This window comes from Amphibalanus amphitrite, unplaced genomic scaffold, assembly GCF_019059575.1.
Source record: "Amphibalanus amphitrite isolate SeventyFive unplaced genomic scaffold, NRLGWU_Aamphi_draft 000000F_arrow, whole genome shotgun sequence".
In the NCBI taxonomy this organism is placed as follows: domain Eukaryota; kingdom Metazoa; phylum Arthropoda; class Thecostraca; order Balanomorpha; family Balanidae; genus Amphibalanus; species Amphibalanus amphitrite.
The window spans coordinates 2256259-2268490 of NW_024881498.1; the positions used below are offsets into that span (position 1 = coordinate 2256259).

The 12232-nt window shown below is 48.1% G+C and overlaps 1 protein-coding gene across 2 annotated transcripts in view; it reads left to right on the forward strand.

Annotated features, from left to right (window-relative positions):
• Positions 1–11664, forward strand: part of LOC122382368 (synaptic vesicle glycoprotein 2C-like) — a 58401-nt gene extending 46737 nt beyond the window's left edge. For both annotated transcript variants that reach the window (XM_043368037.1, XM_043368900.1), the window contains 4 exons: positions 5597–5685; positions 6058–6563; positions 9911–10070; positions 10629–11664. In XM_043368037.1, coding sequence (XP_043223972.1) covers positions 5597–5685; positions 6058–6563; positions 9911–10070; positions 10629–10809 — 936 coding nt within the window. In that variant the 3' untranslated portion in view covers positions 10810–11664. The remainder of the gene's footprint in view (positions 1–5596; positions 5686–6057; positions 6564–9910; positions 10071–10628) is intronic.
• Positions 11665–12232: the final 568 nt, after the last annotated feature.

Sequence of the window (12232 nt, forward strand, 5' to 3'; positions counted from 1 at the left end):
TTGTTAAAAATACCGTTATATTAGGCGGTACGGTACGGTACGGTATGCATCGAGGGTATCCTTTTTTAGGTAGAAGGGATGCTGCTACCCTACAAAAATTACCGCAAGTCAATCGCACAAGCGGCTGCTGAGATATGAGCCTCTCAAAATCACCACTTTTGCAAAACAGCTTGAACACCCTTGACTTTTCACGTGGCACGTGCCACGGCGGTCACTGAGGTGTGTCAAAAGTAGTCAATTACGGGGTAGAAGGGATGGGGCTACCCAGCAAAAAAGACCGCAGGCCAATCAGTCCAGCGGTTGCTGAGATATAAGCCTCTCAAAAGCGTTACAGGCCGGGCCGGGCCGCTCATACTGAGATTTTTCCGTTATATTGAAAAGACTCGCTTCGCTCGCTGCGCTCGCTCGCTCGGTAAATACCGTACGGTAAATACCCGTATAGTTATTGTCGGGTAAATAAATTGCCGACAATAAATTGCGAGCGAGCGCAGCGAGCGAAGCGAAGTCTTTTCAATACAAGGGGAAAATAAAATCTCAGTATGAGCGGCCCGGCCCGGCCCGGCCCGGCCTGTAACGCTTTTGAGAGGCTTATATCTCAGCAACCGCTGGACCGATTGGCCTGCGGTCTTTTTTGCTGGGTAGCCCCATCCCTTCTACCCCGTAATTGACTACTTTTGACACATCTCAGTGACCGTCGTGGCACGTGCCACGTGAAAAGTCAAGGGTGTTCAAGCTGTTTTGCAAAAGTAGTGATTTTGATAGGCTCATATCTCAGCAGCCGCTTGGGCGATTGTCTTACGGTAATTTTTGTAGGGTAGCTGCATCCCTTCTACCAAAGGTCGGATACTCGAGGTATCCGACCTTTCCCGTATAGTATCCCGTATAGTATAACCACGGAATATATAGTCTACGACATGTCGATATGTCGTAGACTATGTCTACGATATGTCGTAGACTATATATTCCGTGGTATAACTATACGGTAAATACCGTACCGTATAGTATAATGTACCGCACGTATAATGTAGGGTAAGGGCGGGTAAGAGTACGCGGGCGATAAGAGTACGCATCAGCTGTTTCGGTTGCTTAGCAACGCGGGTTTGTCGAGTTCATGAAGTGACATGAAGCCGCCAGTGCGTGCATGTCACCAACGGAACGTGGGCGTTGAGCGGCGACGCTGTTGAGTTTAAGGCGATGAATATTATTTTCGAGCGTTATGATATTATTATGATATGGTACAATAATTTTGATACTTGGCAGTTGAGATAAGGTACATTTCCGTGATTGTTGTGGGAAACTTGTGAGGTTATCTGGGGAAATACTGTACAGTGCAATATTCTGTTTGCGAAGTTTTGCACAACGTTTTGGGGTTGTTTGGTGCGCGAATTGCATGTACGGTAAGAGGACGCACTGTTCAGGAGGGCAAGAGTACGCAGAATTATACATTAAATCGAATATACAGAAATATAGAATTATTAATCTATCGCTCAATGACGATTGTTTTGTAGGTATATCATCAATGGAGCACTGTGATGCAGATGCGTACCCGAAATTCTTCCAAATACGAGTTATTCTCCTTTGTGATTGTGCATTTTTTAAAGAAACACACGACATGATTATTTCCTGATTTATAGACTTGAACGATTTATTTTATGTTTTTCTTTTTGGATACTAGAATTAACTTAAATGCCTTCTGAGTTTGAAGTTAAGCATTTGGACAGTGCAAGCTGCATAGGTGTGTGTTCATATGCTTGCGTACTCCACCCGCCTGGCGTGCGTACTCTTACACACCCCATATGGTAAGAGTACGCAAGTGCAACGGTTCAGAAAATGTCAGTTTTAGACCACTTCCATTTACGCTGAAGGATCGTTGCCCCATGGGTTGATGGCTAATTCAATGATCTTTAATATTCCCTATTTGCGATTTCTTTCCTTCAAATATTAAACAAATGAGAGCAAGAAATCCACTAAGTGCGTACTCTTATACGACTTCACCCTATGTAATGATACTGTATATCATTCGTCATTTGATTGTGAATACCGTTTGTTTACATTTGTTCATAACAACAGTACGATCGTCTTATTTAACCTTACCAGCGTTAGGTGTCCTCGGCCTTCAGCAAGGCTTGCAGCTGAAATGTGGTTGGTTTCACTGTCAGGCTAATAGCCCTGTTTCCATTATAAGTTGCCTTGTGCAAGCCGTTCCCGGTCCCAATTGTGCTGCCGCCATGGCCCGTCGCTGACGGCGCAATAATAGCCGCGACGACTGATTGCGCACAAAGTCGGGACCGACTTTGTGCAATCGATCATCATCGATCCACAATTATGTGCAAAGTAACAGACCTGCAATTGAGCCATAGTGAATACACGTCAGAATTCATAGTTTTACTTTGACGCTCTGTTAATATTACATACCTAGTTAGTGGCAGATGTGCTGCTATACTTATCATGTACTCCTCAGTTTTTCTTGAATATCTCTGAAACGGCAGGAGATAATATGCTGCAATTTTCTAGCTTTTCCTTCATCTAAAATGGGTAACTTCCTTCCCCATTTCAAGTTTAATCACTGTACCAGAGGCGGCTTCAGGGCCCACTTTTTGGGAGACTTTCCTCAAATCTCCGGGCATAGATAACCTCCGGGCAAACCGAACACACAGGCTAAATGGTACTATGGTCCGTTTTCTCTTATTTGGAGATTTTTGGGGTTCCCAGCAACATTCCCGATAACCAAAGGATGCATACCTAATTGCTATGCAAATAAAACTGTCGCAATGACAATCTCAAGCATTATGGCGCGTTGAGAATAATAAGACGTTTATTTGGCGAGCTTAGCTTATCCGAATCATTTGATACAATAGTGATCAGCATTGCTTCTCAGATGTAGTTGTCACTCTTGAAATGAGAAGCGAAAGTGTCTTTTGCCTGTGCTCGTGGCTCATCAGCCGGCCACAATTTTTTTGCGTGTAGTTTTATTCTGAATCTAAACCAGACACATTTCATACATATCCATACAGGAGACCCACACTGACAGGGGCGTCGCCGACGGGGGGGTCGGGGGGTCGCGACCCCCCACTCGTCAGAACCGGAGGGGTCGACCCCCCCCCCCTCCCACACTTTTGGCGATGCTGAGTATGCTTTTTTTAGCTATCATGTCAGAGAAGTTGGCGCCAGCAACATCAACAAATACAACGTCAGATTCAGAATCGCTTCAAGAGCTCCCTAGTCCCTATTGCGGTCAATAAGTGTGGGCTAGAACATCAGCATGACAATATGATTCTAGTCCCTTTTTATCCATCAAATGAGCGAGCGCGTCAAGACTGACTCAAGCGTTCGTCTGATTGTCAAAATAATGGTTGCAGTCGATTCGTCGGATGGCCTGGCTACCCTCCAAACTGCCTGCAATAGGGGGAATGGGGTCAGATGGTGGACCCCTCTCGGGCTTTCCCAATAAGACGCGCAAAAGGAGCCTATTGCAACGAAACTTTCAGTTGACCTCGAGTTAATCAATTTTACACCTGCTCTAAAATTTATTGGCTCTGATTCGAATATAGAGAACCTTGGTTCACTTTTTTGAGTTTTATTTGCTTCCACTTACAAGTGTAGTTTTTGGAGCTGATTTCGAGTTTAGCGCCCGTTTGAACATAAGAAGTAGTTTTGATAAATGGTGGTTATGTAACATGTTACGAAGCTATCGGTGGTGGTTGTCACCCACTCTAGATGGCCGGCAGCAAGCCTGTTGGTCGACCTGACCTGACCCGACCCGATCTACCCCAAATGCATGGAGTCATCATCTTTGTTCAAAGCTAACATCGAAATCGTACTCGGGACCCCGATATCAGCTACGGGTCACAAAGTTCCAACAGGTCCTGATTTTCCCTACTTTTGGGCGTTGACGTACTAGTAGATGACCCGGCCAAGACCTTGAAATTGGGCATCATTGGCTTTCTCTCATCACGGGCAGAATTCTCGCTTTTCTGCGAAGGTCTACCTCGATCAGGGGCCGAAAGCATGCCTTAGCGTTACGTTGGTAAACGTTTTACCTTGGCGACCCGTAAAACACGAATAAGAGCTACAGCGACACAAAGCGTATTCGAGAGCTTTTTTAAAGCTCTTCCGCCAACTTCGCCTCAGATTTGACTTCGGGTCTATGGCTTGTGTAGTCAGTAGTCACAGAGGCCAAACAGATAAGCGGACGGATTTTGCCGAAACATTTGTTCTGTGACAACCTATGGTTCAAAGAATGTGTATGATATTCATGTTATCACCATTCACCATCGTATTTGTTTCGTCGAAACGCGTCGCATGGCTTAAATTTGAACTTAAAGACTTAACTAAAAAATTTGACATCAGGAAAAGGTCATGTCGACCTGACCGGAAAGAACCTGCTGCATATGGATCGATCTGTGTTGCTGAGCTGAACACACTCCAGGCATGCTGTCATCGCTCTACAGCGTCTCCATCAAAGGTTGTCGTCGAAAATGTGTTAGCTGACCAAATGACTGACCATTCGAGTCATCACTGGTCATTAGCTGCACCTTGTCCCTAAAATGAGCAGAGGTGCCATGGCTACAAAGTACAAAAGTATCTAGCTTTTTTTAGCATATTCGTTCAAAACAGTGGGCATTCCTGCTTCATCTCAAATCTCATCATGATGATTGGTGAGGTCACATATTTGACCTGACTTTACTTCTCAGATGTGAAATCCCAGTCATGAACTCTTGGCACTTATAATCCCATTCATTACACCAAATTCAGACTTATAGGAGATAATCTATAGAAATGACAAGATTGCAGTTTTTAGAGGCATTAAAACTGAACTTGACATGACATTGTGACCTGACTTCAGGTGACCTGTGCTTGATTTTTATGCCCGATGCAAAAGTGATATACAATAAGATATACCGCTGTTTTCGTGGCGCTGCGCGCCGAGGTTTTTCTCAACACACGAAAAAACCGGTAGTGTGGCTAAAAACAGTAAACACCCCTACCCATCAAGACGAAGATGGCCCGAGATGGCCCATAGGAACCCGACCCCCCCCCCCCCACTCAAAATCCGTGGCGACGCCCCTGCCCACACATTGCACATCTGAGACGAAGACATGATTTATTCAAGTGCGGCAATCACTAACTCTGTAGACATGCACGTGTTATTGGGCTATCAGAATTAGAAGGCTTTCCCGATCATTACTCTGAGGCTTGTCGTGGACACCATAACTATATGATTTGTTTGAACAGATAGTCTTTCCTTAATTTTAACATTTTTGATTAACCCATGCCGCCAAAAGTTCGTTAACATCATGACAGTTGCCAAATAAGTGTGCAATGGATTCCTGATGCATTGGACAGCTTCGACACAATTAGACCGTACATATACAAACGTTTATTCGTGGGTAAAAACCGATGTAAACATTGAAATTTGAAGCCATCTTAACTTTTGGTCGTCGGTGACTGTGTATGCGATATTAAATCCCCGATCCCAATAAATACCCGAGCCGGCCACGATCTTGTTTGTATGTGTGTATCGCCGCCGGTGTGCGGCCGTGTGGGGGTGGGCCGGTGTGCGGCCGCGCTGAGTGCGCCGCGCGTATGCCGGCAGTTCTGGGCCGGCGTGTCACAGCTGTTCCTGCCGTCACACAGCTCCACCACCGTCGTCCTGCTGTTCGTCTGGTTCATGGCCGCCTTCGGGTGAGCGCTGCCGCCCGGTACCGGGGCGGGGCAGCCGTGTACCTGTGTGGTGTGTAGGTACCGCCGCGTCTGAATGTGAATATAATGCAACTTTATGCACGTCCGCCGCAGGGGTAACGGGGTATCCGTGTTTCTATATAGGTCCTCGGCGGGGTACCTGCGCAGCCGTGTTCCTATATACTCGTAGGTCCACCGCTTGAGGAAACAGTACATCTTTTAAATATCTTATTTTCGATTTATAGCAATTCAATATGACAGAGGGTAGCAGACCCTCATAGTCGATGTATCACTTGATTGATTTCACATAGTTTGCTGCTGAAATAATAATGCCGCATCCTGATAGGATGCTAATCATGGTGTGGTGTGTCGCAGATATTACGGACTCTCCATCTGGTTTCCCGAATTCATCAAGATGATCAAATCTCGTGACTACGTCACCCAGGCGGCGTACGAAATCGAGGCGCGCTACGTCAACAAACTGTTCAACGGCACCATCGCTAACAGAAAGTACATCAACTCCACATTCGTCAACTGCACGTGGGCCGACGTCACCCTCAACCACGTCGACTTCATCAACTGCAACATCTACCGGTCGGTATTCACCGACATCAAGTCATCGCGCACCGTGTTCCTCAACTCGACACTGGTCGAGAACCGATTCGTCGACACAGACATCTACCCCAACGTGCGCTTCCGCAACTGCGAGCTGCGCAACAACAGCTTCCAGGCCATGGTGCCGGGCTGCCAGCTGGACTTTGACTACAACCTGCACTACGTGGACGTGTTCCAGGAGAACCTGATCGGCCAGCTGTCGCTGATACCCGGCAGCTTCGTCTCCTCCTACCTGCTCGACAGGGTCGGGCGCGCCAAAATGATCGGTGAGCTCGGCGACAATCTGAGTCGTGTAGATGTTATCAGTACTTAAAGGGACTATCCCACCTTCTAAAATGTTGTTTAGACCAGTTAAATTGTGCCCGACTTTATAGATTGGATGACCAGGAACACGGTTCTGGCATTTATTTTTCATTAAACATCTTAGGCTTCCCAAATTCCAAACATAAACTTTCAAATATGTGACGTCACAGCCCAAAATTACCTTCTTCCCCAGGCCACATTACTGTCATAAAGCTGATTCTTTTTACTCTGTAGGCACCACAACAAAGTTCAGACCAAGATTTAAGCGATTTTTCAACGAACAAACCCATTTAACCCGCGCCCTGCTGGGGGTCCTGGATTTCCACGCCCTGCTGGGGGGGGTGTTTGAACACCCCCCCTTGTAACTCGGCTCCTGGGCCACGTAGCGATACGCGGAAGGCGGCGTTCGAAAGAGCGTAAAAAATAATGACGAAATCACTTCGGTCAATTTTTTGGTCAGGTCAAAGGTCAGGTCACCAGAGGTCATTGAAGGCAAAATTTCGCCGATTTCCAGGTTGAATGTCGAAAATTTCCAAGAAGCCAACGCATAACTCGGGAACCAATAGAGCTACAGCGCCGCGGAAAAGCGCATTCGATAGCCCTATTAACGCCCTTTCTGAGTAATCCTCTCAGATTTGACCTAAGGTCAACGGTTTTGCCTGCAGGGGGCAAAAACTGCAAAAATAGCCGATATTTTCGAAAACAGTTTTTCTGCAATAACTTTTGACCCAAGCCTTGTACGAGCTTACTTTTACCATCATCGTGTTCCTCTCGTCAAGACGCATCGAATGAACTATAACTTGACCTTGAAAGGTCAACTTGAAAATTTGACCTCAGGTCAAGGTCATGACCTGACCGGAAAGGGTCATATTGCATATCAGTCGATCCGTATCGTCGAGCTGAACACATCTAAGGCGTTTTCATCGCTCTAGCATGCCTCTATCAAAAGTTATTTGCGAAAAACTGTTAGATACCATTCGTGACCTAAGATGACCTCAGGGCATAAACAAGGGTCACGGACACCATTTTCAAGTTCAGTGTGTCTAAACCACTTGTAATTCGGTGTTTGGGAGTGTGTATAATGTCTTTGATCCAAAAGAGGCGCATTTCAATTTTCTCCCATTGACTTATAATGGGGAGGTCGCAAAATTGACCTGACCTTAGGTCATCAATATCAAAATTCTGAGATATACATTTTGTACATGCTATTGCTCTTAGCAATCGCTGAAAGTTTCAAAGCGATCGGTCACTCGGTGTAGCTATGACAGACATTGAAAGTTTTTATGAGGTGAGGTCACTTCAAGTGACCTGGTGACCTGACCTTGAATGACCTTGGTCTGAAATTTTCACAACATGTGTAGAATTGATGTATGATAAGGTGTACCAAAAACGGCGGCGCTCCGCGCCGCCGTTTTTGAGATATTCGCGAAAAACCACAAAGGGGGGTGTTCAAACACCCCCCCCCCCCAGCAGGGCGCGGGTTAAATCAGAATGACTAAACGAGGTGACGTCACACTAACGGTCGCTCCATGTTGAAGATAGGGCCTTGCGCAAGGCCCATTTTCAAATGAAGGGAACGAATTTCTTCAACACCAAGAGGCCGCGGGGGTTGCAACCTCGATAGATAGTGGTTTCTGAACCTCGCCGCAAACTTGGCTATCTCAACTCAAACCCCATGTTAAAGGTGGGATAGTCCCTTTAACGCATGGTTTTGGATGCATTAATGGGTTTAGTGCACGAGTGGGGTGATTATTGCACGAGTGTGCACGAGCAAAACGAGTGCATGAACAGTGAACACACGTGTGCAATAATCATCCCACGAGTGCACTAAGGCCATTAATGCATCCAAAACTATGCGTTACGTGTGTTAATACATGATTTCTGGTGCAGCACCCACGTCGGCAGAGCTAAAGGGTCTTGTTTGGGGAATGGGGATGGAAAAAGAAAAAGGGATATGGCTTGTTTGGGGTACACGGAAGATATGCACGCGTGTTTTTTTTTTCATTTAATTTGTCGTGATCTTGATTTGTGGCGTGTATTGCATCAAAATGTTTATCATCCATTTGTGATGGTTAAAGGGACCCTCCCACCTTCAAAAAAGTTTATGAATTGGCATGAAAGTGATGTCGCTCGGTTCAGAAAGAGCGAAAACGAATATCTACCAAATTTTACCGAAAAATATTCACCGGTTTTCAAGATATTAGACTTTTACTTTTGTTTGCTTTTTGGGATCTCCGCTGTTCCTAGCGACTTTATTTGGAAGCAATAGTTTGGCAGCTGAAAGTTCGGCACTTGTTGCGCGCAAAGCAGCATATACCACCGCGTGCTACAAAACGTTTTAGTCAAACATTTAAAAATCGTTAGATATCTGCGCTGACGTCACACATTCAGAGGGGTATTCCTATGCATTAGCCCCTCTGAATCAAAATGCTGCAATTTTGAAATTCAATATTTCCGATTTAAGGCATTTCTCGATGTTGTGAGTGCCGAAACCAGTAATTGTGAGCCAGGGACCCCATTTTGGCTATCTCAACTCAAATCTAATGTTAAGGTGGGAGGGTCACTTTAAGACGACTGCATATCCCACTTAGAGCAAATCAAACAGTGGGTGACTCGCGTATGAAAGCGCTTTTATGGTTTCATGAATAGGAAGGCTTTGAATTAAAGCACCCCGACTCATCTGCTAAACAGCAAAACAACGAATCAGAAAGATCAAACGACACAGGTCTAAGACCAAACTTGTTTCACGAGCTAATGCCTAGCAATGCATTAGATTAGAATGCGTTGAGGAAATATTAATGCACGCGTGTGTTAATGATATTAATGCACGCTCGCACCTATAATGCACGGCATCCACCAAATTAACTAACGGATAATTTCCTAGTAAATGCACCGGAAAGCATATAGGCATTAACTTTACAAAACTAGGAGCTACCTATATTCACGTCGACTTCATAAGTCGACGTGAATATATATAAAAGGGGTTGTTCAAACACCCCCCCCCCCCGGCCCGGGTTAAGAACTTAAGAAGTACTTGCATAGCCTTCTTTATTAGTCATTAAATTTGTCCTGACACCTGTATACCTAATGCATATAGGTAGGTACGTCCGTACGCTTAATATACACCTGTATACAAAAATACGAGCGATTTACGAATTGTATTTTTGCAGGCTGAGTAACATAAACCTTTGAGGCCACACATTTGAACCTGTCGCCAACCGGTCGTCTCTGTAAGTACAGCGGTCTGTGCTCTATGTGCGAGCACTGATCAGAGATGCCGCGATGACCTGACCCGGGCTGACCTCCGCAGCGGGCTCCTTGCTGATCTCCTCCGGAGCGGGATTCTTCATGTGGTTCCTGCAGACGAAGATCGGCGTCATTCTGTTCGAGGCCGCCTTCAACATGGTGTTCATCAGCGGCTGGAACGCACTGGATGTGCTCACCACCGAGGCATATCCCACCCAGCTGCGGTACGAGCACCAGCACATCCAGCGGATAATCCAATCAGGCACTTTGCGTACCCCACCCAGCTGCGGTACGAGCACCAGCGCATCCAGCGGATAATCCAATCAGCGACACTGTTCAGTTGAATCGAATTGAATGGAGTTGAATTATCACAAATTATCAATCGAACTACTCCGATCAGTTGGGTACTTCAATGTATTTTTGCTAATTTATGCACGCCTGCTGATTAGTTTTGTTATTGGAAGTCTATATGCAATATGCATTAATCAGTATTTATTACTTATTGTTATTATTCACTAGAGGCGCTGTAAAAAGTCTATGTAGGTGCTGATAAAACTGACGTTGACCGCTGCGGCTCGGACCACCTCCCTCCCCGCTGAGCTCCCCGCTGACCCCTCCCCGCTGAGCTGGCCGCGCGGTCTGTGTGGTGCTGACGCCCCCGGTCGCCCCGCTACCCCCCGTTGACCTGGCCGCGCGGTCCGTGTGGTGCTGACGCCCCGCTGACCCCTGCTGACCTGGCCGCGCGGTCCGTGTGGTGCTGACGCCCCCGGTCGCCCCTGCAGCACCACCGGCTACGGCTTCATCTCGTCCGTGTCTCGCGTGGCCGGCATCGTGGGCACGCTGACCTTCGGCCAGTTCATCGACGTCAACCTGGCCATCCCGATGCTGACAACGGTGGCGGTGCTGGCGCTGGGCGGACTGGCCGCCTTCCGACTGCCCGAGACCAAGGACGTGCTCATCTGAGCGGCGTCCTCATCTGAGCGGCGTCCTCATCTGAGCGGCGCGGCGTCCTCATCTGAGCGGTACGGGAGCGGCACGTGGCCGGCGAGCTCACCCACACCGGACTGCCACTCGTCTGGAGCCGACGGAGTTTGGCGTACCTCGCTCTGATGTCGGCGTGAGCAAGCCTCGAGCGGCAAGCCGGGTCCAATGGAGCCGGACAGACAGACGGACAGGTACGCAGATCCATGTTGACAGGTCGGCCAATGCCATTCTCTATCCGGCCGGCTGGTTTAAGATGAAATGAGCTTGAAGAGCCGTGACCTCGATTACCGTTCGACCACCGGGCCGGCACGACTTGCCGTATAGAACGAGGAGTATTTACGAGGGGTGAGAGCCAATGCAGTAGCGTCTGCCCTCGAGTGTCTCCACGTTTCAGCAGTCACATATTGTCGACCTGTCCCACGACTGCAAATGCATAATGCATTATATCTGTATGGTGTCGTGCCCGCCCTTTCCGTGTACTTACCTACTACGGCGCGGATGTGCTACTCACTATTCTGCTGCTCTCCTACTCATGTCAATCTTTGGCTTTCGGTGCGTCCTATGTACAAGACGATCATTCCACCTCTGGCCCCTGTGCAGTCAGTCCGGGGCGTTGTTCGTGAAGTGCGCGTGCATGGCACTCGCGGCTGCCTGGGACCAGCGAGCGTCCCGTGCACCTGCAGTGAGCTCTCTGTGTGCGCGCGGCCGGCCGCCGGGTCAGGCGTCAGCCGGCCCCCGCGTGCGGCAGCCGCTATGCATGGTCGGTGGTGATTGTTATCGACGGGCTGTTTGATGTCGTGGCAACGTGAAATATATCTGTACGGCTGGACTGTGCACAGTGGTCTGCTCCATCTCCGGCCATCTTCCTCTGCAGTGCCGGCTCGCCAACTGGCGGATGTAGGCTGACGAGCAGCGCCATAGCTGACCACTGACCAGAGCCGTCGAGCCGACCGTCTTCTCCGCCTGTACCGACGGCAGTTCCCGCTGGGAGCGTGGGCCCTCCGCAGTGTCATTTATTAGGACTCTGGGCCTGACTGTCCCACGCCTCCCCCCCCGCCCCGGCCCCAGTCAGCCCTCCCCCCCCCCCCCCGCCCCGGCCCCGGTCTGCCCGCCTGGTCTGGTCTGTCCGCTGCCCGGTGTACGACAGTATTGATTTCACGGGCGTGCTAGTCAACAGCTACGACTGCACGCACCAACACACTCCACCCGGGAACGATCTACAGTTTACACTAACCAAGGCCCTATATACCAGGTAGGGTCGTCCGGCGATTCTACCTTTTCGTGACGTCAGCTCGTGACGTCATTTGGAGTCAAGTCTCGAAGCCCCGTTCAATCCCCATGTAAATGAGCGATTTTCGAAGCACTGTAGAATGAAGTCTGCACAAGATATATCAAACCTTAG